This window comes from Oryzias latipes, chromosome 6 (genome assembly GCF_053564925.1).
Source record: "Oryzias latipes strain Hd-rR chromosome 6, Olatipes_Hd-rR_3.1".
Lineage (NCBI taxonomy): Eukaryota > Metazoa > Chordata > Actinopteri > Beloniformes > Adrianichthyidae > Oryzias > Oryzias latipes.
Window position 1 is genome coordinate 4,508,072 of NC_136242.1, and position 27,165 is coordinate 4,535,236.

At 41.0% G+C, this 27,165-nt stretch overlaps 1 protein-coding gene across 8 annotated transcripts in view; it reads right to left on the reverse strand.

Annotated features, from left to right (window-relative positions):
* Positions 1 to 24,729, reverse strand: part of cttnbp2 (cortactin binding protein 2) — an 81,719-nt gene extending 56,990 nt beyond the window's left edge. For 7 of the 8 annotated variants that reach the window (XM_023955476.2, XM_023955475.2, XM_078948272.1 and 4 more), the window contains exons 1-2: positions 24,358 to 24,729; positions 13,329 to 13,436 (exon numbers count right to left, since the gene is read on the reverse strand). In XM_023955476.2, coding sequence (XP_023811244.1) covers positions 13,329 to 13,436; positions 24,358 to 24,486 — 237 coding nt within the window. In that variant the 5' untranslated portion in view covers positions 24,487 to 24,729. Of the gene's footprint in view, positions 1 to 13,328; positions 13,437 to 18,755; positions 18,902 to 24,357 lie in introns of those variants that run through there. The other variant, XM_078948274.1, reaches the window with a different exon arrangement.
* Positions 24,730 to 27,165: the final 2,436 nt, after the last annotated feature.

Consider the following 27,165-nt stretch of genomic DNA (forward strand, 5'->3'; position numbering starts at 1 on the left):
AAAACAATGTCCTTGAACTTCTGAAAGAATGCAAAATATGCTGATTCAGCGTTGAATGTTCCTGCTGCCACATTTACTGATCAATAAAAAAGTGAATAAAGCATTTGGGAACATTATCATATTCATTTTGGAGTAGATTTTTTTTTTATCTCACCAAGCCAGCAATAAAAATAGTTACATCCACTATAAAGTTTACTATGCCTGGATACATATGAATATTTATAACTTCAAAACAAAAAAACTGTGAAAAAAGGAGGGAGTAATTCCATCATTACTTCATCCAGGAAAATAAAAACACTTTGGAACACTTTTGACAAATGTTTTACAAGTCAAAAATGATGAAATAGCTAGAGAATATGCCTTTCCTCAAGTTCAACCAATGAGCTGCTATCTCAGGTTCCTACAGCCTGTTCAGGGGCAAACACACACCAATAAAGTTCAACTTTTAACAACTCATAATGGTAACAGAGCAGCCGTGTGGATCAGCCTCTAAACATAGAAGCTGCTGTGCCAAAGCGGAACTCACAGCCCGCTAACCCTCAGCCAGCAAGCAGATAGTAAGCTTATTGTGAGCACACAACCCAGAAATGACACTTTAAAACATGACGGACAGGGTCATGCTCCTTGCTCTGGCCACTGGCGTCCTGTGCAGCAGATGCAGCTCTGGAACAGCCACCGAATGCTCGGAAACTCGTTTCTGTTTGCCACGTTGCATTATTAGGAAGTGACGGTGTCATCTGAAACTGCAGTGATGCACAATCTACTAATGGCTGAAATGGAGGAGCAGCTAAAGGTCCTTCATGTCATCCTGACACACCAAAAACCTTTAAATCCACCAAACACAAACAGGGTGAATGCTCAAACACCAGGGAACCTTTGACAATAAGAGGTTTGGTCTTTTTATATTAAATTAACATTTTAACCACAATCAACAGTTTTGTGTCGTAAATTCTTATGATGGTCAAAGGTTTAAACCTTTGATGGATGAGGGTTTTTTCAAAAACAATATTAAAGAATAAAGAAATGTAAAAAAAGACTGGGTTAACCGCTTTTACTGCTGTCTCAATGTGCTTTGATGCATGAGAAGCAATACCAAAGAAATTCTGTCACAGCACCGAGCACCTTAGCTAATAAAAAGCAGAACCAACCGTTTTTAATGCGTTTAAGCCAATTCAAGGGGAAATGATTATTCAACCCTTTTTTAAAGACCCACTTCAAAGAACATTTATTTTGGGTTTTTACCATGTTCTTTTATCTTTTCTCATGATGGAAGATATATATAAAGAAAATTAAGATTAGGGCTGCACAATATGAGGAAAACTCGCGATATGCGATATCGGTAATTAATATTGCGATAACGATATAAATTGTGGTATATAAACAAATAGCAAAAAAAACAAAAACATCATTTCCATTTCACTGCAACAGTTTAAAAATTATACTCCAAATGACCCTCGTCGACGTAGGACGCAAACATCAAACATAAAAGGGCTCATCTGATTGATCTACAACGTAAACGGGTCCTTCCGATTGGTTAAATGCATAAGGGATTTATTTCATTTGTTCAATATTTCAAGCTGCCATGAGTTTGTTTTAGCACAATTAAGGTAATCATTTATTGCGATTTTTGCCGTCTTTTGCGGTGTGCATATTGCACAGCTTGATTTCGCGATAACGATAAATTTGCGGTATATTGTGCAGGCCTAATTAAGATTAAAATTGCGTTTCTGAGTATTTCTTCAGTCATATTCTTGTGAATCTGGAGCAGATGATAAAATACAGATTGAATAGATTGGGGTTATGACCAGTTGTAAGCTAGTGGGAGAGCATGTAAATAGATGAGTGACAGGAAGTGGGGGCGGGCTTGCTCCACGCCAATGGACCTACTCAGAGGTGACTTTCTAATGAACTCCTGCTGCTCTACAGAAACTATGTCCTAGAAGACGACACAGTTGTTTAAATTTTAGCTAAGAAAAATAAAAATAATAAATAAAAGACCACTGGGAACACTTTGACAATAGATCAAAGGATGATTGGAGAGGACCTTCAAGGTGTCCTCGTCATTGGGTTCTGATGCAGGGACGCCCTTAGTTTGTCTCCGTGAAGTCAACACAGTTCTGACTGACTATTTTGTGTTTATGAGGCACACAGTATGTGCTAAAATTCCAGATAGAAGAAACGAGGTCCGAGTGTTTAAAAACCAAACTCACAACTTCATTAAAGATGACTGCAGCAAGTTGCTACAATGTTCAGTTTGGTGGAAAAACCCTTAACGAAGAAGAACTCTGAAGGTTTCTTTTAGAAGATGCATCTTAAATCAATGACTGGAATAGCAAAGACACTTTTATTGTTGGTAGCTTTTCTTAACTTACAGAAGCAGTTCTCCTTACACAGCAGTCACACCTTTTTCTCTTCATTTCCCTCCTGCTGAGGCCTGGCTGCCATCGTTCGTATTAGCATCCATGGAAAAAAATGAAGGGATCTGTTCCTGCGACACTTCTACAGTACATTCAGCAGAGGTGCAAGACAGAAGCGCTTTGAGTGAACGCTCAGCTCACCCTGCCCAGGGAGGCTGCTTCAGCTCATAAAACACAGACTGACAGTTTTTTTTTCAAAGGTCTCTACCTTCATAATAAGAACTGCATGATTCAATTAACTCGTCAGACCACAAAGAACAAAGAGGAGGTAAACATGGAAGAGCTTAGAAACCAGGGTCCAATAAAGCACCAACAAGCGTTCAAAACTGAAGCAGAGCTTAAAGTCTCTGAATACTTTCGGCAGAAACTGCTCGCTCATGTTGTAACTGATGTGTGTGTTATACTTTAGTCACATGCCATGTACAGGTACTACAGGTTTTTGGGTTGTCTGGTCCATAGAAGGCCGTAGATAGAAGCAGCCTCATCTTAAATGGAGTGCAGGTTTGTTGTTCAATTCCCTTGAGGATTGTGCGGCCACCTTAAGGGACAACATGAAAATGGAACTGTCGGGCTTGTGGTAAGGGTAACGTGGAGTATTTGTAAGGATAATAGAAGTTACACCAATTAAGATAATTTATTTACGGTGTTTTTTTAACATTTTTTTAAAGTGATTTTCTTGTGCTTTACTTTGGAATCTCTACAGTGTCCTTGAGGTTTTGAAAGGCGCTTTTAAATAACATGCGTTATTATTATGAATATTATCTGTGTGACCCGTACAGGTTTGCCCTTTCTTTACCTGCAGCCTCTATCCATCCGTATCCATCCGTAAGGGCAGCTGTGACTAAGGCTTTCAGTCTCTCATCCCATTGGCTGGTGCATTTTGACAGAATGCTCTCTGCTAAAAAACAACTTTCTTGACTTTGATGTTTTTGAAAGATGATCTCAAACGTTGCCTTAGAGAGAGATCCCATTTAATTCAAAAGAAACAAATGTACATTTAAGTAGATCTGTCAACCATTCCTGGCATCTATAAAAAAATCAAAGAAACCAGCTAGAAAAAAAAAAAAATCAGACCCTAACTTCAGCCTCACCAGACTTTTAGGGTGCGATGTATATAATTCCATAGAAATGTAAATCAAAATGTTTTGGCTAAATAAATAAATCTGTCAAATGTATCTACATGTCACAAGAACAGGCAGATGGCTGGATCCAAATGCAGCAGGTTTATTAGCTCAGCTAAAAGTCCACAAAGCTAAATCAGGGTCAGGCAGGCAGGAGTCAACAACAGTCATGAAAGCATCAGAGGAGAGACAGGGTAGTCAGGATCCAGGCGAGGGTCGGGGCAGGCAGCAGGCAAACAGTCAGAGACAGGGGGCATGTCCAAATACCCACCCTAACCCCTATATAGTGCACTACATGGTGCGTTCACCATTTTGTAGAGCTGTCCGAATCTACAATTCCAAAATCGAGTGCCCAGGGAATTTCACAGAAGTCTCTGCGACAAACCAGTTTGCATTGATGCATACTAGATCGGCGAATATAGACCACAATGCATTTAAATGTATTTTTTTGATAAACCATCAACATTTTTAACTTCAGAAGACAGTGGACTCGTAAATAATCATGAGTCAGTAATTAATAATAATCATAATTCTTTTTCATACACTAAGCACTTGATATTTTTTCTTCTGTGTTTTTGTTTAGCTTCTCGTAGCTTACAGTTGGAAAATTCCTTCTCTCGTGTTTGCTGCTTCTGTCAGCTGCAGAACAAAACAAGCCCGTCAGACCAAACAACCAAAAAGGGCAGCACTCAATCTCCATCAAAAACTCTCTGTCCCTTATTCTATATCCTGAAAGTGACGTCCACTTTGCTCCAGGTGAACACCCACTCTCTTTTTCCCGTCATAAGAGGGACACACAAACGTGCACACGTATGTGCGTGGGTGAGTCTGTGTGAGGCAAAGACAGAGCAGAATGACTGTTTGGGAATGTTTCAGAGGCATTAACAGTAGAAAGGTTGACACAGCATGTAATAGCCATGGATACAGTGGACTACAGGGTACTGTCTGCCAACATCTGACCTTTCCCATTTAGATCAAGGCCAGAAATTTCCAAGATCTGAACCGAAAACTGAGAATACAAATAAACAATACTCTTATGGCTGTCCAAGAAAATCTGAACGGAGGAAAGACTCAGGTCAGATGAGCATCGCTGGGTTTGATTTGATCCAGCACTCTTGAAAGGCGCTCAAACTGCCTACAGACATCCTGCATTTACAACACATTTTTGGGTTAAACATTACCTGAAGCAACGATGAAAAATTAAATACGATGTAGTAAAGCTAAGATAGTCTCATTAATTAGGCCTTTTTGTCATTATGATGTGTATGATTTGTTGAATTGTATGACTTCATGTTCTTTATGATTTCATGTTTATTAGAAAGCCCATTGAGACGACTATTGTTGTAATATTGGGCTATATAAATAAAACTGAATAGAATTACATTCGAAAAACCCTTACTGTAGAAGAAGAAACGTTCATCTACGCAGAGACTCCAGCTGGGTTTCACCAATAAGTTGCAGCATTAATTCAATTCGATTCACCAGATTCTGGATCAATTAGATTCAATTTTTCTGATCCGTTCGATTTGATCCAGTTTTCAATTAACATGGTTTACACACTTAGACATGTTTGTATAGAAAAACAACAATAATATATGTTTTGAAGATATTCATATTAATCCCATACAGTTCACATACTGTCAAATTGTAAATAGGAGAAGCTCTAACAAAAATGTGATGATCATTAACATTGTAAAGGCTCTAAATTAATTCAGATTACAAAAATAAATATTCTGCCTCCCCTGAAGAGCGTTTCAGATGCTATAGCATTACACTTTATTCCAGAAGATTCAAGCAAAAAATGGTGCTTTAGACCACAATGGTTACTTTAAAAATATGTTTCCTTAAAAGAGTTTGGAAAATTCATGCCTGTGAGCATACAAAGCTGTTTGTTTAGTCAGCAATGTATGTTTAGGTCAAACAAGCGTTAGCATTAGCCGTCCAATGGGAAATTCCATTATACAATAGCATCAAGCTGGTGGACGTTGGCTTTGCTGCTGTTATGCATTAGGTCACCGGAAAAGGAAAGACATAAAAGATCAATCTCTACTTTTATGGATCGATTATTGATTTATTAAGCTTGGATCCATTCAGATTCATTAATCGATTTTATCTACCCAGCCCTAGCAGAGACAAGCCTTTACTCATATTTTCTAATTAAGCACCAACAGTTACTGCTCAGTGGAAGCTAAAATATAGGTCCATGTTCTATGAGTACAAATGCTATAGAGAGGAATAAGAGTGTAGGATAATGAGGGGAACGGTTGCTATGACCTACTTCCTAATCACTTCACCAATCACAGTGGTTCACAGTAAAGGATTTTCCAGAATCCCACAGCAGAGACATCAAAACAGACAGAGCAGCAAGCAAAGAGTAAGGACGGGGAGGTTCTTCACCAGCTGCTTATTTCAATCTAGTTAACATACCCTGTTAAGACGAGCTTCAAGGAAGCACAGAGAAGCAAAACGATCTTGATAATAATCAGCGCTGAAACCCAACCCACGACAACAATACCCTGCTGACGGATTGAAATGGTGTGCATCTGCTAAACTTGGGTCACATCTCCAATGTTGAAACATTTGTGGAATCGTAGCTCACCTGGCTGAGAATGTAAAACCTGTAAAAAGACTTCCGTCCAGCTGCCCCCACTGGATTCTCAGCCAGGAACTTTTTCAACATTCACGTTGACAAAACTGGCAGTGAGATGACAACACATAGAAACTATTACTACTTTTACAGTCTTTAATCGACCAAAAAAAGAAAACTAAAGACACAAAAAAAACAAAAAACATGAAGCACACATCCTGACAAAAAAGAGGTTAAATTACATTTATGACACAGAATTTTAAAAAGTCCACTACTGATAGTTAACAGTAAAAGTGATGTTTTGTTACTTTTATCAATGTTTTTAGTTGACTAACACATTAGAGCTTTGGCACCATTGTTCATATTCTTTTGACTACCATAACCCTTCAAATCAATGACATTCCAGTGGATTTTGAAGCAGGGAGAAGTAGCTCTGGGCTAATATGCAACACATAGTGTAGTACTGACGCAATTAAAACAATAGTGTAGTACTGACGCAATTAATACAATAGTGTAGTACTGACACAATTACTACAATGGGGTAGTACTGACACAACTACTACAATAGGGTAGTACTGACACAATCACTGCAATAGGGTAGTATTGACACAATTACTGCAATAGTATAGTACTGACACAATCACTGCAATAGTGTAGTACTGACACAATTACTGCAATAGGGTAGTATTGACACAATTACTGTAATGGTGTAGTACTGACACAATCACAGTAGATCAGCTGATTCTGTCACAGTGAAAAGTGGCTGTGGGCCGTTATGCAAGACTTGACTTTACTTTTACATTTATGCAACGCCAACATGAACAAACCCGTTTCTCCGTATCAGAATGGTCGAATAGCTACTGTATGTCAAAGATTGTGTGTTATTAACATGTGATCAACGCCGGGATATCTATGATGTTAAAGGGTTAAAATACACAAATCAGAGTTTTCTGTTTGTTGAACCAAACAGTGGTTTGGGACATAGTTTAAAATTATTTATAAGACCTTCCCCAATTAAAATTGTGTTTTTGGTGTTTTTAACATGTTCTTGTGGCATTTTTCTGATGATGAAAGACATAAATAAATAAAATTAGGCTTGAAATTGCATTTATGAGTATGTCTTCATTCAAAAAATATAATTAAAAATCTACTAGTTGTTTAGTAGAAAATATGCCAGGCGGCCCACAAGCTTCCTGCTCTGCTCCATTCTGATGCTTCCACTTACAGAAAAATAGATCCATCAACATCTTTGTTTTCCTGGTCTGGGCTGGAATCCGGATCTAAACTGTACAGATGGATAGCTCCGATACTGCTCGCCGTTTTTGTTTCACCGCTAATGTTAGGTTGGGGGTGTAAGGAGCTGAAAAGGTGGGTGGGTTACACAACACCAACAGTCCCACTCACTGCTCAGAGGCTAGTCTCTAACGAACTCCTACTGCTCTGCAGAAACTATGTTCTAGAAAACGACACAGGTTTTTGGATTTTGTCTAAAAACGGCATAATCATATTTAAAAGACCACTGGGGACAGTTCGAAAATGGATCAAAAGATGACCGGAGTGAAACTTTAAAAATGTAACAAACAGAAAAAAAAAGGGGGGTTCAACCACCCAGCAAAAAAATGATTCTGGTTGTTACGTTGCTGTTATTTTTGTGCCACATAAATGTAACATGTCAATTCTGTAATGGGGCATCTACTTCAGTCTTAGCATTTTTTTACTTTTTCTGCAAAGCAGTTTTTGCATAAGCTTAAATCCAAACACACACACTCGGACATGCTCTTCCACTTTGAGGCTGCCCGCCCCCGGTCCAACCCCATACTCAGCACTGACTGACAGCACTACAAAAACTGTCCCAAGGAACTGCTTCAGCCAATGGACAGTACCACTCTCATAAGCTGGGGGGGATGGTGGAGGGTCTGTCCAGAAGAGAGGCTTTTCAGCCTTTTTCCAAAGAGGTATATAAGTGGATGATGATAAATCACAAGCCTGGGATCCAAGAGGGGGGCGGTTGCTAGGAACCCAACAGATCATAGTAACATGATGATTGGAGAGTGAGCTGAACAGTAAAAAGAACAGACTAGACTCTTGATGCATTACAGCTGTATTTGCAACATTTGGTTTGGATGTACAAAGGGTTTTAATGAACTGTTGGAATCGAATCAAAGGAAAAAGAACAGCAGTGCTCCTACCTCTACATCGTTGTGCCAACACATGCTAATGGAAAAACAACATTTTCTATGAAGACCAATAATAATATCTAAATGGAATAATGCCTCTATATGATTGGTCATAAATTAAGAAACACAAGACTGAAGTAAATGAGGTTCCAAAAAAGGCTGTCCTCCTTCAAATCAAGATATAGAAAATGTTTAAGATAACTGAGAGCACACTGGGATCCCAGCCCATTACATTTTGAAATATTCATATACTGGAATAAAAGATTCAGTAAAAGTAAAGCGATTTTGGACTGATTGGAAGTCCTGTCAGAGCATTTTTGAAAAAAGAGCTGCTACAGGGGAATAAGATGGAATAAAACAGATAAACACTGATGAAAGAGTGAGTGAAGAGGAGGAGGAGGAGGGGAAAGCTGGAAAAGCCCAGCAACAGGGCATGCTTTAAATAGCTAGATGGTCAGAGATAACGAGACACAGGAGAGGGTCCGATACTCGGGGCATGTGGTGTCTGCAGTCAACACGTATGAACCCAGCGCTGACAGCAGCTCTATTGGATTTACTAGTCATATGTTCAGTCACATGACCCAATAAAGCGTGCTGCGTGAGGTCAGATGGCGGTGGCACTTGATGGTTCTGCAACCATCATGGTCTAATACTTAAGACTTATACCATGGTCCGGGTGAATACTCAATTCTGATTTGCTGCAGGATGTCCATTGAGAAGGGAAAATAGACACTTAAAATAAGTTCTGGTCATATAACCTGAATGTTCTATATTATTGCGCTGGTTTAAAAACTAGCTGGTAACCGGAACCACAGAAACTTGGAACATAGGTGGACAGACGTCTACAGTTTATCACAACGGCAAGATCTCTGTCCTTCAACTGTCTCTTTGATGGACATGACAGGATCTCTGTCACATTTTACCATCAACAGCAATGTTGACTTTAATTTGAAATATTTTGGTGTTTGTCTTCCTTTTCTTCCTGCTTGACTAGATAAATATTTATGGATAATTCTATATTAATTGAAGCAAATATGAGTTTTTATGCTTGATCCACATTTATACTGAGAGTCAATGGTGGTTATTTCTTCAATCAAAGTGATATGGGAAACTACTTTGTTTCTGTGAAACAAGCTTTTGCTTCATAAACTGGTCAAACCCAAGTGGTAAGACGCTAACCTTCTCTCTAAAATGATGCTTTGGACACTTAACAGCATTTATACCACCTTCAACCGCTGGTTATTCTTCATACACCTGCTGCAGCAGAGTAAGGAGCAGGCTCGGTAGCCGTTACCATGACAATACACGCCACATCGTATTAAATAGACAGCTACTTTAGACAGCTACTTGTCAAAAACAATTTAAACATAGAAAATTACAAAATCAAAGCACTAATAAATGATTTACTGTGTATTTCTTTCGTAAGTGACCGTGGTATGAGCGGGATAATGCCCGACGAGGTGTCCATTATCAGAAATGAATGGACGATGCAATGGACACAACAACTTATACATACAAACACTGTGAACCTGAAATTACATATGAATGTATAACTACAGCAGAGGGAAGAACATGAAGATCAATGGTAGAGGGTACTGTGCAGTTTTTTGATGAAGTATTACTAAAGTGCAAAATGAATGGCGTCTGGAACAAACTACTATTGCTGCTATTTTAACTTTTAGCTGTAGGAAATTAAACACTGGATTCCAGCTGTGTATGCTCTGATTCACTTCAGGTTACATCTATGTGGGAATGAAGAGTAAACCTGATGCTTGTTTCACAGAAAAACCATCCCACCAAGGGAATCTGACCATAGGACAGGCATCCATTCTAGAAGGCTTTGTCTGTACAATCATCGTTGCCCACAGACCCTCTATAAATAAATACTGATTGAAGTATAGAGCGGATGACTGCATAATAGCTCATTTCTCTGAAAAAAAGGCACAAATACTAAAATGCATTAAACTAAAGAGAAGTTCAGATTTGCTTCTAAAGCCAAACTAAAGGTAAAGCCATCTCTGGGAATCTTTTAAAAGTGTGTTTTTTTATATAACCGTTTCATGTGAGCAGCAGCGAAGCCCGTGGCCATCAGCCCAAGGCATGATCTGGGTTTGTGATTCACAGATGTACCCACTGTGACTCATTGAGCTAATCTGCCAAAATCTGCCTTTTATGAAAACCATAGAAGTCGCTCCATCACACTGAAAATGGACCACCTCCATGTTTCCTGATCTGAGAACCGAGTAAAAAAAAAAAATCTGTTCTCCATAAAGCATTTGGCGCAGAAGACTGTGAGCCCTGTGTTGGTCAGTCATGGTTAATCAAGTGATGTCTTTTTTTCCCTTTAGGACAAATATGATGACGAAGATCGGCCAGCTTTAGCAACACGCTGTTACCAAAAGCCTTTTTATATCAAAAAACACAAATGGTCTGCCAAATGCAAGGAATTCTACACCAAGAAAGTACTTGCAGAGTAGAAAGGTGGTTCTGGGGGGGGGTACTGGTAATATGTAATGGACTGCCAACAAACCGGTAACCCGTGATATTAAAGCTCGTTAGCTAACTTTTCAAGTTGATCAAAGAAAACAAGTGAAAGTTTGAGCAACAGAAAGAACCTAGCAGCTGGTGTCCAGACGACTGTTGGCTATTGTGAAAATAAGATATGGGATGGGGGGGGGATAAGGGGGTCCATTAAAAAAAAGCAAGCAAAATGATGGTGTGAGACTTAACCATTTAGTCACACTGCCCCCATTGGTTAAAGAAGAAACCCATGTCATGCCGTGGCCGCGCTATAGAGGCACAATGTCTTTGTTCAGGCTCCGCTCCCCAGTTGCCAATTAATGCAAATCCTCTGGGGCCATAAAAATCCTGCTTTAGTGTGCCGATTCCTACAGGACTGCACTGTAGCAAAAAGAGTGCAACTCAAAGTGCTCAAACCGTGTGAAATGTCAGAGGTGAGGCTCAAAACATGGCTCCGTTCAATAGAAGTACTATTGTCTACTTAATAACTGTAAACAAGCACTTCCATAGAGAAGATAGGGACAGGTTTGGAGCTACCCGAGTGTCAGAGACATCAAGGGAAGCTTGCATCTACTATTACAACAATTGACTGTATATAAAGAACTGGAACTGAGCGAGTGTGACGTCACCCATAAAAAAATGCCTTACTTCCTAATTAGGAAAAATAAAAGTCAATTCAATCACCATTTTTATGCCATATCGCCATGGTGGAGCCAGACGATGTAAGTAAACTGTGATTGGTCCCAGTTGGTCTCAGTCAACTTTACATTGGCAACTACTGTGGCCAATCAGCAGTGAGCTTCAAAGGCCACACCTTTTCTACTGAAAGTGGGCTCAGAAGAATCTGCAATCAAATGTTCAAGGTGGGCACCAGTGGGCACCACATGCTTTTACTGAAGCAGCTGATTGGCCAGTTTATAACTTGTATAATTTTTAAATAAATATTAAAAATATCATGAAATAATATTAGGATTAGCAAGAAGATGTTAAAAATATATCAGATCAAGAATAGTTCTTCTTACCAATAGAATGGCTGAGTAACAGCTGTTTATTTCTCTATAGAAGTCTATGGGATTTTAGCTTTTTGGAACCAGCAGGAACTTCCTGTTTGGAACGTGAAGAGGGAGAAATTGCTCAATCTAGTTCTCTTACACGGTCAGTGGTTACTAAAGATGTTACACCTCTCCATCTTACTTTCCACTCGGATTCACCTCTGAGGCGTCCTCTAGAGGCAGATCAGAGACAGAACAAAAATTGCAACGCTGCAAAACAGGACGTTTTGAGAGCGAGACGCAATAAAGACTTCTCAGAGACCAAACGGCTGCACGAAAGGGCTTTCAGACAACTCGTCTTATTCTGACTCTTTAGTAGTTTGTATAACTGTTATTTTAGTGCAACTTTCACCATTTCCCCCATTCTTTCTCCTGTACACATGTCCCTGTGTTTGCCTGCACCTTCTTTCAATGGGCTCGTCTGCAGTAGAACAAAGAAGCTCTTTGTCTTTAGCAGAGTACCGAGACCAGCAAAGACAGGAAGCCTACTCAAATGAAAACTGGGCAGGACATCTATCAACAGGTGAGACGGGGCCCTTCAAGACATCCAATTATGTGAATGTACTAGTATTCAGAGGGAGAACCATCAAAAAACCTTTAAAAGTATTCACATACCCACTGAAATAGAAGGGACAGCAATACTGAACCAGAGGAGTAGAAAGGTTCCCATTACTGTCTGAAGTCAATGCTGTCTTGCTGACCAAGACATTTTGTTTAATTTTAGCAAAATCGATAGGATACCTGCCCCTTTAGCCTCAAGAAGAGGAAAACTGAGGTGAACATCTAAGAGATGTAGTGCTTGTTCCCAGCAAAAAACAAAAAAGAAAACAATCTCTCTGCTACATTGTACATTAAGGGCCTATTTTACAACAGCTTGAAAATACAGATAACCTTAATATCAAGTGTGAAGAGGGACATTTGTTCAGGAATAACATTCCTGCCCCTGCAGGAACCTCCAGCACAAAAACAAGACATTAACCACAGATCAATATGTCATCCATTAAAAGTGCTGCCACTGGCCATCCCTGTGCTTTTATGCTCATCAGCAACAATGAAATGACCATTAACAGAACAGTCCAGAAGCTGAGCAGGAACATAGCGTTACAAACCTTCAGATTTATGTTGCACCTTTTAACACAGCTCACAAAAACAGGTTAGCATGACGGCAAGGAGTCTACACCAACACCAACTCAGCAACTTCAACTAAATAGGAGTCTTACCAATTTTTTATTCAACTTCTTCCAACACTGACTGAAACAAACCTCGTGGGAATCGTGAATCATATGTTTATTCACCAGCACTTGAGGTATAAAGTTTATAAACCAATAAAAGTCAAGATCAGAATGAAAGATTTTTGTCTCAAGGGATGGCACAAAACCCTTCTTCTTTTAAGTTTTTGACTGCACTACCACAGAGAAGGTTGGACAGAACATTAGAGTTTAGTTTGGACTCACTTTCAAGGCCTCTATGACCAGGTCTCGGGCCTCCAGCTCCCCTTCCATGATGCTCAGCAGGGTGAGCAGCTCCGGCTTACTCAAGTTATCCATGTTGAACTCGCATTTCTGGAACAAAGACCAGAAAACAAAGCATCAGTTAGATGAGTGGACATTGTCAAACATTAGTGTGTGAGACAGCAGTTAAAAAGTTCACATTTCTAATCCAAGCTGAGTAAGCTGAAACTCTTCGGCTGCATACAGTAAGTGACAAGATGTCTAGGCGTTCCAAAAATGGAGAACAGAAATATAAATGACTTAAATCAGACTTCACTGACACTATTTAATGATATATAATCTAGGGTTGTGCCGATGGACGATACCATCGTCCATCGTGATGGGTGACTGACATCCCGATGGAGAGACACCATCGTGATGCCACGCCCCCGCCACGCTGCGAGTCGACACCATAAGCCGCAGTTACATGTGAAAAATATCTTGACCTGATCAATGGTCGGATTAGAATTCAACTGTGTACATGGTTCCAGAAAAATGTTTTCAGAATATAACAAACGTTCACATGGGTCACACTTTTGGTCGGAATAAATCATTCGCACATGCGCAGTAGGGTTTGAAAACCGGAAGCGGATATCAGTTCCGCCAAGCGGCTATTTTTTTCTCAAACTTTATTGAATGTAACAATTCAATACAAAACAATGTTAAACAGCGCCGAGCGGCTATATACATTGACATGTCAGCTCGGTAATATACAAGACGATCTTCTAAACGTGCTTTTAATAATGTTACGATTATTAACCCAACGGGTTAACAGCATTAGCTTTGGTGGCGCTGCAATCTGCATCTTGGCTGCATGTAAACATGTGGGAATAACTTCAGCCTTTTTTTAGTCGGGACACGACTCGAAACACAAATCCACATGATTGTTTGAATGTTTTCTAAGGACTGAGCGGCGTTTCTGCTTTGAAGCTTACACCGCCCCAAAGCGCTGTGTGGGTGCTCACGATCTTCTGCTCAGACACACACTTTTAGACCCGGTTCTGAGTTCGGTAGCTCGTTCCCCTAGAGCTGCTGGACGGATCGCAGTTCTAAACCTCCCACATACCGCTCATGTAACAAAGCACCCCCCCCCCCCCCTCCACTCAAACACAAAGCTGTAAGTCCGCGCTCTGCCGGTCCACTTGACTAGTTAAGTGCGGGAGCGGACTACTTTTTTTCTAGTTTGTTTGTTACTTTTTTTGTTAAAGTCACTTCCCTCAGTTTATACTGGATAATCGCGGATGAGTCATTAGTTGGGAAATAAAATAAATAAAGTAATAAAGTAAAATAACGAATAGCATTTATATAAGACCGAAATATTAAAAATAGCCCCCCCACGACGATATCATCGTCCATCCCGATGGTTGACAGCAAACATCGTCACCGGCCAATTTAAGGGACATCGCCCAACCCTAATATAATCCAAGAGGTGGTGAATAAAATATCATTTTTGAAACAGCTGCAGGTACTGATTGGGGCATTGGTTATAATGAAGATCAACCCAGTCTACTGTAATTATTGAGAGAAAAAGCCATGATAGAAAAACGCAAAGTCCTTGTCTACATGACTCAAGCTACGCTCGAACTTTGATCAATCAGGAGCCTATATATGGTAGTAACGTATGGATGATCCTCTTTAATTCACAGAAGTGCCAAGCTTTTTGCCAAGCAGTTTGTGCCTGGCTGGAATTTTAGGGGTGCCCAGATCCAGGCCTTGAGGGCCAGTGTCCTACATGTTTTCAACCAAGCTGCCAGTGAAGCTCCTTATTAAAAAAGAAAAAGAAACTCATTTTTGGCAAAACACACCTGATCCAGTTAATCAGCAGCACATAAGGCAGGATTTCTAGAAAACTACCAGGAGGTCGGCCCTTGAGGCCTAGATTTGGACACCCCTGCTTTAGAGGCATGGTTCTCTTCTGCTTCTTTTTAAACAAGGTCATTGCAGCTTCTTAGTACCTGATCCAGGTACTTAGCAGTAGTACCTGGATCAGAATGGTGGCCCTTGAGGCTTGGAGCCATTGTCAGCCCTGCTCTACAGTCTATCAGACATTCAAAATAGGCTGTTAATTCTAAAGGCACTCACTTGTCAGTCCCATATATAGACATGATTTACCATATATTTCAAACAAAGGTGTACTGGATTATAAAGCAAAATAATCAGAACAGTATCATTCCACGAGGCTCCTGCTGATGGTGCCCATAATGCTTCGACAATCCATCAAGCAGTGTGGCTTTGTGGTTTGCCAAAGTGGAACAAAAACATTTAGGCGGATTTTGTTCTACAGAACACTCGTTCCAAATCAGTAAACACAACCAAATAATTGCATAAAGCGCCGTGATGTTTGAGAAAATTAAAGGATTTTAAGTGTAATCTGAAAATAGTGCGCACTTTTTGGAGAGGTATCCACCAACCATTGACAGATTAGACATTACCAAGGAAGTACAGCAATCAAAGCATCCAGGAAACATGCAGGTAGGGGCACCAGTTATACAGTGGGTGCAGATGACAACATTGTTGTAGTTAGCAATATTTTTAGTGTTGAACAAAACAAGACTCTTTTGTTTTAATTGTAAAGTCCCTCAACAAATCCCAGGTAACAAGTAGGAACATTTGTAGACATTTTGCAAGGATGTTGCTATGGAAACAGAGTAAACTGCCTATTTTATAGTTTTGCTGACAGAGGATGTTGACAAACATCAAATATGAAGGTAGCATCAAATAAAAGAAAACAATTGAAGAAAATAATTGTACTATTACACTGACCATCAGTGTTCCAGTAATGATACAATTTACCCACGGGCCTTTTTTCTAGAAACTGTATGAACGGTATGTTCATAAGTTTTCAAAGTGGGCCCCTTGGTTCTAGTCTGAAGGATACCTGTAAGTGGCTGTTCTGCATTCGTTGAGTTGTACATTTATTCCTGGTGAATTTTGTAAACGCTGCCAATAACACTGCCGTTCTACCTGCTTCTCCAGTTTTTGGGGAGTCACTCCAGCCTCTTTTTTTCTGCTCATGAAATAAACTACAGAGCTGTTCTATCAACCCCTGGAGCATCACTTCTTCTTTATGCTATCCGTTCACTTTCCACACAGGACGTGTAACAGGTGACATCCTTTTGATCCATGTTTAGCTATGTACAGGACAGTACAGTAGCTAAATGACAGGCAAAATATGTATTTGAAGTGTGAAGGCTCCTGTGATCTGTCTGCAACAGTAATTCAGTGTGATTCTAAATGAAAAGTACACTGGGTTGCTTTTTTCTGCTACTATTTTTTTTTTTTTTTTTTTTTTTTACAACAATTATGCACATTTAATGTACAATAGAATTCTGAATACAGAACAAACATGTTGCATTCTTTAAAAAATACTAATTATTAATAATAAACACAAAAGGGAATAAGAAATAAAAAGAAACAAAAAAAATAAAGAGAAAAGAGAAAATGCGAGAGTAAATCTATGTTTTTTCTGCTACTATGATGATGCCACGATTCTTTTTTTTTTTGCCACGATTCTTAAAAGTCTTCCTGTAGAGCAGGAGTGGGCAAACTACGGCCCGCGGGCGGGATCAGGCCCGCCTCCATGTTTGGTCCAGCCCACTGAACAGCATCGGAGACCCATGTTTATTATTTTTATCTGCCCACACGATCAAGACCTGCATAGAATGTGACATTTTCTTCCCCCCTTCTGCAGTCTGTGCTCCAACCTGAAACCCTCTAAAATCTCTGTCAAATAGAACAGAAGACAGTTTTTCCTTTCTACGTCGCAATTCATCTTTCCCGGTTTAGCTCGTTCTGTTAAAGCGAATATGCTGCTTTTTTTAAAACACCCTGTTTGTTCTGTGTCCTGATTGGCTGGAGACCTTGTCAATCAATCTCCATGCCGTGTCTCCTGTACAGAAACGCAGAGCTCTTCAGATCAGAAATCTGTGATCGATCAGATCTTTGTTTTCATTCTAAGATCCTGGACCTAATTTCTATGAAGTTTTGAGAATTTAAACAAGAGCAAAGTGGGAAAATATTCATGTCTGTCTGGGAAAAGTGTTTTTAGGCAGTGAGGAGTTTTACTGCCATAAACGTCTGTAATCGTTCTCTGTGGATTTCACCGATCACCGTTATTTCTAGAACATAACTCCTGCAATAAACGAGGGAACTCTGTACTGGTGAAAAGGTAACGCAGATATATGCTTAGCTGCAGCAGGAGACATAGAAATTGTGCTTTTTCATTATTACTGGATGAGAAACAGACGTGCAGGACACAGATGCTCAGTTTTAGCACAAACTGTGAGACGTGTGAGGAGCTGCAGCTTCAAAGTCTCAGCGGGACGAAGACGGCAGAGGATCCACTATTTATTGGCTTTTCTTTTTAATATTTCAGTATATTTTTTCCTGACTTTTTGTCTTTGAAAACCACAGTTATTTGGTCATTTATTATTTCATAAATAGTGTTATTTATTTTATTAAAAGGATCATGATTTAATCAAACTTAATTATAGGCCTTTACAATGAAAGAAAGATCAAAGAAGTTTAAAGAAAAGGAGTTATTGTGGCCTCACAAGAAAAAGTTGGGGGACTCTGCTCTAGCATCCATGTGGTGTTGGAAGATTTGTTGTTTTTCATTCTTTCCATCATTCAAACACCACATGAGTTTGACATGAGGTACATCAAGCTGTTGGTGCAATTGGCTCTGAAATGAGAACAAAAGTTTTAACCTAAAAACTCTAAAATGCTCTGTTTTAAAATATAATTTTCAATCCAAATGTTTTTACCGACCCTTCTATCTAATTTTAGAACCCTATGCGGCCCGCGAGACAAAATAATTGCCCACCCCAGCTGTAGAGGAACCAACTGTAAACATTCACCCTGTTTGACCTATTATCACCGGAGATGTCACTGGCAACACTTTAATAACACACACACTTTTGACATACTGCATCTCTTTGACCACTTGCACGATCCTCATCAATCAACTGGCTTACATTGATTGCATAAACACTTCCCTTCTAGAAAGTGCTCCATATCAGCAAAAGGCTTCAAAATCCGCTGGAATGACATTAACTGTGTAAACGATTGAAGAGTTACAATAGTCGAAAGAATGTAAAGACTGAAGCTGCAACTTTGGTATGAAAGGGTTAATTGGCTACTTATTTACTGGAGGATTTTAAACTAAGATAGCAAAATAAGTATTAAAAAATAAATATCTGGGAATTACAGTCCCCATGGCAGCAAAACCTTAGATGGAAATCCAAATCAATGGTTAAAGATTGAGATAAATCCAATAAAAGGACGACAAATTTAGACTGATCGCACAAGCTCTGAACACACGTTTAAAATGTATAACTTAGTTTTACAGTTTCCCAGAAGCTACACTGTAGAAAAGTGATATAAACCAACCTGAAGCAGAACGTCTTTAAGTTTTGAGATCACGGAAGGAGGTAAAGTGACGGACTGGCTTTCACTGACCTTAGACCTCTCTGTGGACTGTGGATACCTTGGAGTGCTAACTTGAGAAACCTGTCCCACTCTAGGCCAACAACAGCGAGTCTGACGGGGGAGCAAAGAGCGCAGAGCTTTATTTAACCATGAGAAGCTTAGTGGTGGTGGGGTGGGAGTCCGTGAGGCGGAAGACGGACGTTGGCTGGAACCCGAAGACGAAAGACTATGCTGGCAGAGCAATGTGTGAGCTGAAAAGTCTCCGGAGCACCTGTTCACCTGACAGTGCTATATGTAAATAAACTCTAAAGCAGTCAATAGGGTGGTGGCAATGTGCTGTGGGTGTTTGACATGGTACTCCAATAATGCCAGCAGAGTCACTGAAATTATGACCAATTTAGAGGGATGTTTGGTGGGCGGCCCCCTTCACCGCCCTGTGCTCGCCCCCACAGGCCTCATTCCACCACTTTCTCAGCTCACACATCTCCCCCTGCTACCATCCACCTACCTGGGAGATTGTTGCTACCCTCTATAGAAGGCTTGAACCTCACATCACCGGCCGGAGGTTACCCAGCCACTGCCATATTGAATGGAAACATGAGCTGAACTAAACTGATGGGAACTAAAGTTACTTCCTGTTAAGCTGCAAGATGTCATCATGTAGATTAAAATGGACCGAGTATGGTTCTACCACAGCCCTGCAGCCGACTGTTGACTTGTTCAGGGTGTAACCCGCCTTTGCCCAACAGTAGCTGGGTAGGCTCCAGCAACCCTGGTAGCCCAGAAATGCCATTCCATCCCTCAACATCAACATTACACGCGTGTATACAGCGGGGGCGGAGTTATGGAAGGGAAGCTTGAGTAAAGCTACGCCCTTTTAACAGCATGACTCACTACTTTGGCCTTTGGCACATTATGAGCAAAAGGAATCAAAACACTATGTTGCAGTCATGGCCCAGACTCTTGGTTAGCCTTCAGAACCTTGGCTGTGTAAATATCAGAGACTGATCAGGTAGAGTACTCTGAGTACCCACATATTAGTAAAGCTATGGCGCAGTTTCAACAAGGAAGATCTACCTCACTTCCAGGTGTGCTAGCTTGTTACATCACTTTACACATCAATTAGGCCTTCACCTTAAACCAGGGGTGTCAAACTCATTTTGATTCGGGGGCCACATTCTGATCTCAAGTGGGCAGGACCAGTAACATGAAAGCAAAGTAACAGCTTTGTTTTTGTTTTGTTTTTACTCTGTTGGAAAGAGTACCTCAATCAACATAATAGCCTAATCACTTGGGGGCAATGGATCTCAAAAAAATTAATTTTACTTAAAAAATTTGTTATATTCAATTTTATACAGACTGAATATTTGACATCTGACAGTGAAGCAATCCCGATAATAAACTCAAGAAGGGCTACCGAAAAGAACAAAACACCGTTCCTAAAATGTACATTTCCAAACCACTAAAAATGAATTTAAATGAAACCTGCTAACATTTGTGAACATAAGAATTTAACCTCCTTACTCTCCTTAAACTTCACCCGACCGCCAATATCAGGATTCAGATCCTGTGCAGAAACACATTTACTGACATTCAAGTGTGCAAAACACAATAAAATGTCTGCCTGAATTCTGTGGCAACACCTGCCTACTTCCTGATCTTTGATGGGGCGCCATGAGTGACCAGACTGACATCACGTGACCAGTTCACTTCAACATCGTCTGGCGCAGTAAAGGCCCGTACACACCGGGACGAATATTTGCCAGGCGTTATTCGCCAGCGTTTTTCGCCACGTTTTTTGTGTTCACACCCAGGCGATTTTCGCTGACGATGAGCCGAGCGAACATGCAATTTCATTCCCTGACATTAGATGGCGCTTAATGTAAACAGAAATACTCCTGTACACAAGGTGGCGCTGCGCAACTTTAGGCTTCTTAAAGTCGCTTTTCACTCAGAAGAAGAGAGCAAGTACTTACGCGCTTGTCAGAATCAAACAAAGAAAACATGAATATTTCAAGCATCAGTAGCTCCAACTGGTGCTTGGTTCGGGGATGTTTTAGAATGTCCGTCATTATTTCTTCGCGGCAGTGTAGACGCTACTTGACGTCTATCTTCTTCGCCGGTATGTGTGCTCAGCAAGGCAGTTTTGTGTTTGAGCGTCGAAAAAAAAAAAACGAACCCGAGGCAGGTTTTTTTTTTGACGCTTTGACGCGTGGCGTTTTTTCGCGTCGGTGTGCACACTCTCATTGGTGCCCTTTGTTTAGTCACGAGGCGTTAAACGTCGGCGAAAATCGCCGGTGAAATTCGTCCCGGTGTGAACGGGCCTTAACTAGAGAGCTCACTATGTCATCAGCTTTTGTTGTGTCCATCAACTCAAGAAGCTCAGCTGTGACAGTCTCTTTGACATCTATAATAAATATGCACAGCTGTATATATCTGTGATGTTGGTGTTTTCATAAATAGCGACTGAAAATGCAATAAATGACTGGATTCCTTCAGAGATGTTGTATCTGTAACCATAATCCTTGACAGACTTACGCTAGCGAAGGTCGACTGCTTTTTGGGGCACAAGTTCACCTCTGAAAAGGGTTTAGATGTTTACAATAAGGTAGCTGTCACTGCTCCATCACTGATGTCAATGCTGCAGTTTTTTAGTCCAGCTAACAGTTGGTAATTCTTTTTTTTTCTAATCTGCAAATGGTGAAACTTTTCTTTATGGCGAGTCTCATGGTGGTGCTGAACGTTGTATTCTTTGAACACTGTGACCTGTTGATGACATACCAACCATGCAGGTTTTGCATTCAGCTTTGTGAAAAAGTGAAAAAGAAAAAAAACGTTTTCCCCGGAAGGCTCTTCACTCCACTTCACTTTTTGACAACATTTTGGTCTTTAGGGTGTCACTACTTATCATCCTTATAGCAAGATAACAGCGGTAAGGCTCATAGGGAACCAAAGTGTATCTTACCCAGACACAGAGCTGTTAGGTTTCGATTTTAGCACGTGCACAGATATGCTGTTTCACCTGCTTTGTTTTTCCTTTGCTCCCCCTAGTGGCGGAATTGCACATTTCGATTATTTCTTTAAAAAATCATAACTCGCCACAGGAATGAACTAGAAACTTGCTTTCTTTTTTAAACATCCTTATGATTTTTACTCTTCATGTGTGGGCCGGACTTAACCACCTCGGGCCGGATGCGGCCCGCATGTTTGACACCCCTGCCTCAAACCATTAGTTAAATTGCCTGCCTTTCTTCTCAACCAATCACAATCCTATTTTTGCTTTTAAATTCATGAATGGTCGTCTCTCTGCATTCTAGACGGTCCGCTGGCCCTCCACCTAAACAATGCTTTGTAATGGACTGGCCCCCAACCACCAGCAGTGTCTCTGGGGTTTATTAAGCTCTGGTACAATTCATTCTAAAAACACAAGACATCAATGGCCCAAAGATTATGAACTTCTTTCCATGAACATTTTTCTGTGGCACAAAAAAATGTTTACTCGCCATCCTAAAATATCTCTGTATTGAAATACAGGTGCATCAGGTTCTCCAGGGGCTTTTTTAAAGTCATTAGGACAGTCTTGGAACATTCAATTAGATTGGGATGAAAAGTGATCCACCTTCATAATGTTTGGTCTGTTTTCATACTGCACTCTCTGGAGCTAAACAAGGACTACAGAAAAGTGTAAAAGACGGTCACATCTACTGCTCAGTAGGGGGCAGTATTACCTGAGACACACAAGCAGAAGAAAAGCACAGAGAAGACTATGGACTGCTTTCTTTGATCTTGCCCCTACACTTCTGTCCGACACTGACTAATGCCCTAGTCATAACTGCCCTTACAGTCTGTCTGCGGGTGAGAAATGGGCTAACCTGTACAGAGCACGGAGATAACCCAAACGAAATAGCAACATCTGAGCAAAAATATTCATCCACGTTTCTTTCTGCAACGATGCTACGGGCGACAGGTCATAGTAAACACTTAGACAACACACAAGGGAAAGGAAGGGTGAAGTAGGTAAGATGCAGGTGTCTCAGAAGGATTTTTCATTTTTTCAAACCCTGAGCACTGCGGCATTTGCGCACGGTTAGTATAAGGTCCAGTGCGCACCTTACAAATGACTACTTAACAAACACGACCATAGTATGTAACATTTTCATGATACCACCTGGAAGTGGCCACACAACTGAACTGAAAGGAACATCTGCATTCTGCTTAATAATAATAATAATGGATTAGATTTTTCTGCGCTTTTCCAGACGCTCAAAGCGCTTAAGATGCGGCCAGTTTTCTGTACGACCCTCCAAAGGCCCGAACATCCCAAAAACCCACAAAACCCTGTACATGTGACAAAGGCCTTACATAGACCTTCTTTGATTGATTACTGCTCTTTGGGTCTGCTGTAACTGTCTTCTGCACTGAACCACACCGGCGTTTAGAAGCAGGAGAACAGAGATCACCCGTTTCAGCTAACAGGAGTAAACTTGCTTGGTCTGTACCAGAGTTCAGAAGAGCTTTAACGCATCCAAGAACTATCAGGATACAAAGTATGGTGTGAAAGTACCATCAAAATATTGCTTTTATAATTCCATCACGGATTTTAAAAATGGTAAGGCTTATTTCAGGCAGGTGGCTGTGTAGCAGCGGTAGAGCAGCTGACTTCTGATTGGAATACTGCAGGTTCGATTCCAGCCTTGCCATCTATGTGTGAATGGGACTGTGACTGTAAAGCCCTTTGGGCCTTTGAAGAAGTTTGTAAAGGGCTATACAAGTATACGCCAATTACCATTTATTTCTCACAATAAAAAAAAAATCAAACTGGAAATCAGTTGATTATTTTTCCTTCAGGACTACTAAATAAACAAAATGAAAGTATAAGCAGTTCTGAACAATGCTTAGCAATAAAGATAACTATTACCAAGTGGAATATATGCTATTTATGTCTGGTATTACTGGTAAAGATATAAACTTTTAAAGAATCCCAGTTTGTGTTACACTAAAGATGGATGCTTATGGATCGACCATGAACACATCTGATGGAGTGACTCATTGGTTTTTGAGCTGCTAAAGCAGAAGGCTGCAGGACTCCTCACTAAGGCAACAGTTTGTACTCAAAGGCGTGAAGCCTCAGCCAAGACCACCAAAGCAAACCTGAGAAATGATCCTCCCCAAACGATGAAGATCAACCACAACTAAACCCTCGCCTCAGGTCAGACCAAACTCCACCTCTAGAAGCCAGGCTGCCTGCAGGACGTTCAGATAATGGATGGAGTCTTTCCACCTCGTGGACTGCCTCCCTTTCGGCGTGTTTCTTTGAACCCTCCTGAACTCCTCCTCATCCTCGCGCTCTGCTCCGCGCGGCGTTCCTGCGCGTCCCGCCGCTGCACGAGAGCGAAAACAGCGGATGAAAGGACCCGACGGCGGCGGCATCGAACCCTCTCCGGCCTGGCTGGGATCTCTGGATCCAGTCAGCAGCGCGGCGCTGGTTGTTTCTGCAGAAAAAAACGCTCCCACACCGAACCGAACCGAACCAAACATGCCCGCCGCTCGGGTCGTGTCTTACCGCGTCCAGGCTTCCCGGCACGGCGGCTGCCAGTGTTTGCACCGGGGGAGGCTGCTCTCCACCGACTCCCTCCGACGCCATCTTCGTGCTGAAGCGCTGTGCCGGAGTGACGGCGCATTCGACACTCATGGACGGCTGCGCCACCGACAGCAGAGCCCGTCCAGGACGGACGGCCGACAGAAAGACACGACGCGGGGCCTGATGGGAGCAGATCTCCGGGAAAGGAGCAGCAGCTGCGGGGGAGGGGGGGAGCCGCTGTGGGCGTGAACCGGAGGAACATCCAGATGTGAGAGCCTGGAGCCCACTCACGCGCAGGGATGTGCCTCAGCGCCCTCCTCCCTCCGGATGATTGACAGGAGCATCTGCCTGTCTGAGGAGCCGTGGGGGCGGGGAAGTGGGGGGGGGGGGGGGGGGGGCTGGTCAACGGCGGCGTCTGCGCCCCCCCCTCCCGCGCGTAAAGAGATGACCTTAAATGAAAACAAACATTGTTTTCAGCAGCTTCACATTTACAGCCAATGATCTGGGGAAAGTTTGGAGTTTCACTGCACCAGCTCTGATTTCAATAGAATAGAATAGAATAGAATTAGAATAGAATAGAATAGAATAGAATTCTTATTATAGACTCTAGGTCCAAATGTCAACAACATTAAAACCTAAAAACATATAGAAAGCATCATAAAACTAAATAAAAGGAATACACAAATCATAAATCCGTGTTTAATTCTACATTACATACTCAGAACAACAGACATGCCAAAAGAACATTGAGTTAAAAAGACTTCCACATTCTTTATACCATGGTCCAGGTCACATGTGTCCAACTCAGGCCCGAGGGTCAAATTTGGCCCGCAGTGTAATTATAATTGGCCCGTGAGATCATATCAAACGTACATTGGAGCTGGCACGCGGTATATTCTGTACCGTTAATACTACACATCCCACAATGCTTTGCTAGTATGTTGGCATGACTGTTGACAGTCATTGACAGCCGCGCTCCAGTCACATCAGACAAATTAATTTCACCCTCCACAAAAATGGCCAAACAAAAGATGGACAACAGGAGCTTTCAAGACATTGCTGCTAAAATACGAAGGTTTTCCTCGGCTCAGAGTCTAACCCCAGACATTAATTAACTTGCATCTAAGAAAAGATGCCAGGCATCTGGCTTAGACCAATGTGCAGAGAAAATCATAGTGTAGCAAACTGAGCTTGATTATATCTGTTTCTTATGCCCTTTTTCTACTGAAAGGCATGGTGGTCTGTTAATACGGTAGTTGAAATGCTGGATTTTACTGGATGACATTATTTTTGGTTCTTTTGTTGTTGACATTGCAAAAGGTTTACTTTAAAAAAGAACTTGAAAGGATACGGGGAGAGACATGCCTTATTTATTTATTATATTATATATTATATATTATAGTATTTAAAGAATACCACCGATGTGTCTTTTATTTCAAATTATTTTTTTTCATGTGTTTGTAATATCAAGATTTGGTTTTTACAGAATCTGCGTTTAAGCATAACTTAAGTTTGTTACCATACAAAAAGGCTAAACATTACATCTCAGTTTCAGTTCATTTTTCAATGAATATTTAGATTGGCCCGTGAATTTACTTCACTGCTTAATTTTGGCCCACTGTGAATTTGAGTTTGACACCTCTGGTCCATGTGAATCCTCAAACCTGATTGGCTGCTGGGTGTGGAAGGCTTCCACTTGACTTTGCTTTTTATTTATGCTACAGAATCGCTTCCATATCCACAGCGTGTGTTAATTTCTGATAATGCAAACTTTGAAGGCCAGTTACCCTCACATCTTCAACAGAAATTCTACCTCACTTCCAGCATTGTAGTTAAATTCAGGGAAATAGATACACAATAAATATTGATCCAATACTTAAACTTCAAAAAAGAGCAATTAAGAGTCATAAATAAAGTTGGTTGTCATGAATCTACAAATGCGCTATTTACTAAATCAAATGTGTTAAATATTTACTCCAATGAAAATTGTGTTTTTGGTGTTTAAACTTGTTCTTGCAGCGTTTTCATCATTATGGTGTCAGGCCTTGACCGTTCCTGTCCATTCGCTGCCCTCTACTGTTCCTGTTTGGTGTATTTTCCTTATTGGTTCTTTGCTTGCCCTCTCCCTATCTCTCCTCCACAGATGTCCAGAATGAGGCAGGGCGTCCTGCCAGTCTGTCTGCTTACCTCAAGAGGTATCGAACCCACATCTGAGTTTGCTTCCTTGCCTTTTACTCTAATCAGATCATTTTGTTGCTGTGTAGTCTGCTCTGAGCTGGAACCATTCAGCCTGTTCTGACGTCTGGACTCCTTCTGCACTCCCTGCGGCCTCCCACCCCCCCAGGGGTGTCCAGGCAGGGGCAGGGGTGTCAATAAATCTTTAGTTTTCAATCACCCATCACCTCTCCTTATCTGTCCATGACGACTACGTGTATCAAATCGTTTAAGCTTAAAACTGCCTTTCCTTTATTCAAGTCGGGTGTGACGCAGCAACTGAAATGCGCAGGCCAGTCTCCCTGCTTCACTTCATTCTGATGCATCCACCTGCAGACAAATAGATCCATTAACTGCAGTTATCTTTAAAACAATAAAGAAACATAATTTGATAGGTATTTTTATGTTTGAATCATGCAGAGTAAGAATTATTATCCTATGGTCCAGGTGAATACTCGATTCTGATTGGCTGCTAGGTGTGCTTTAAAAAGTGATATACCACAGGATGGGCTGCACGGTGACGCAGTGGTTAGCGCTCTTGCCTCACAGCAAGAAGGCCCCTGGTTCAAGTCCCAG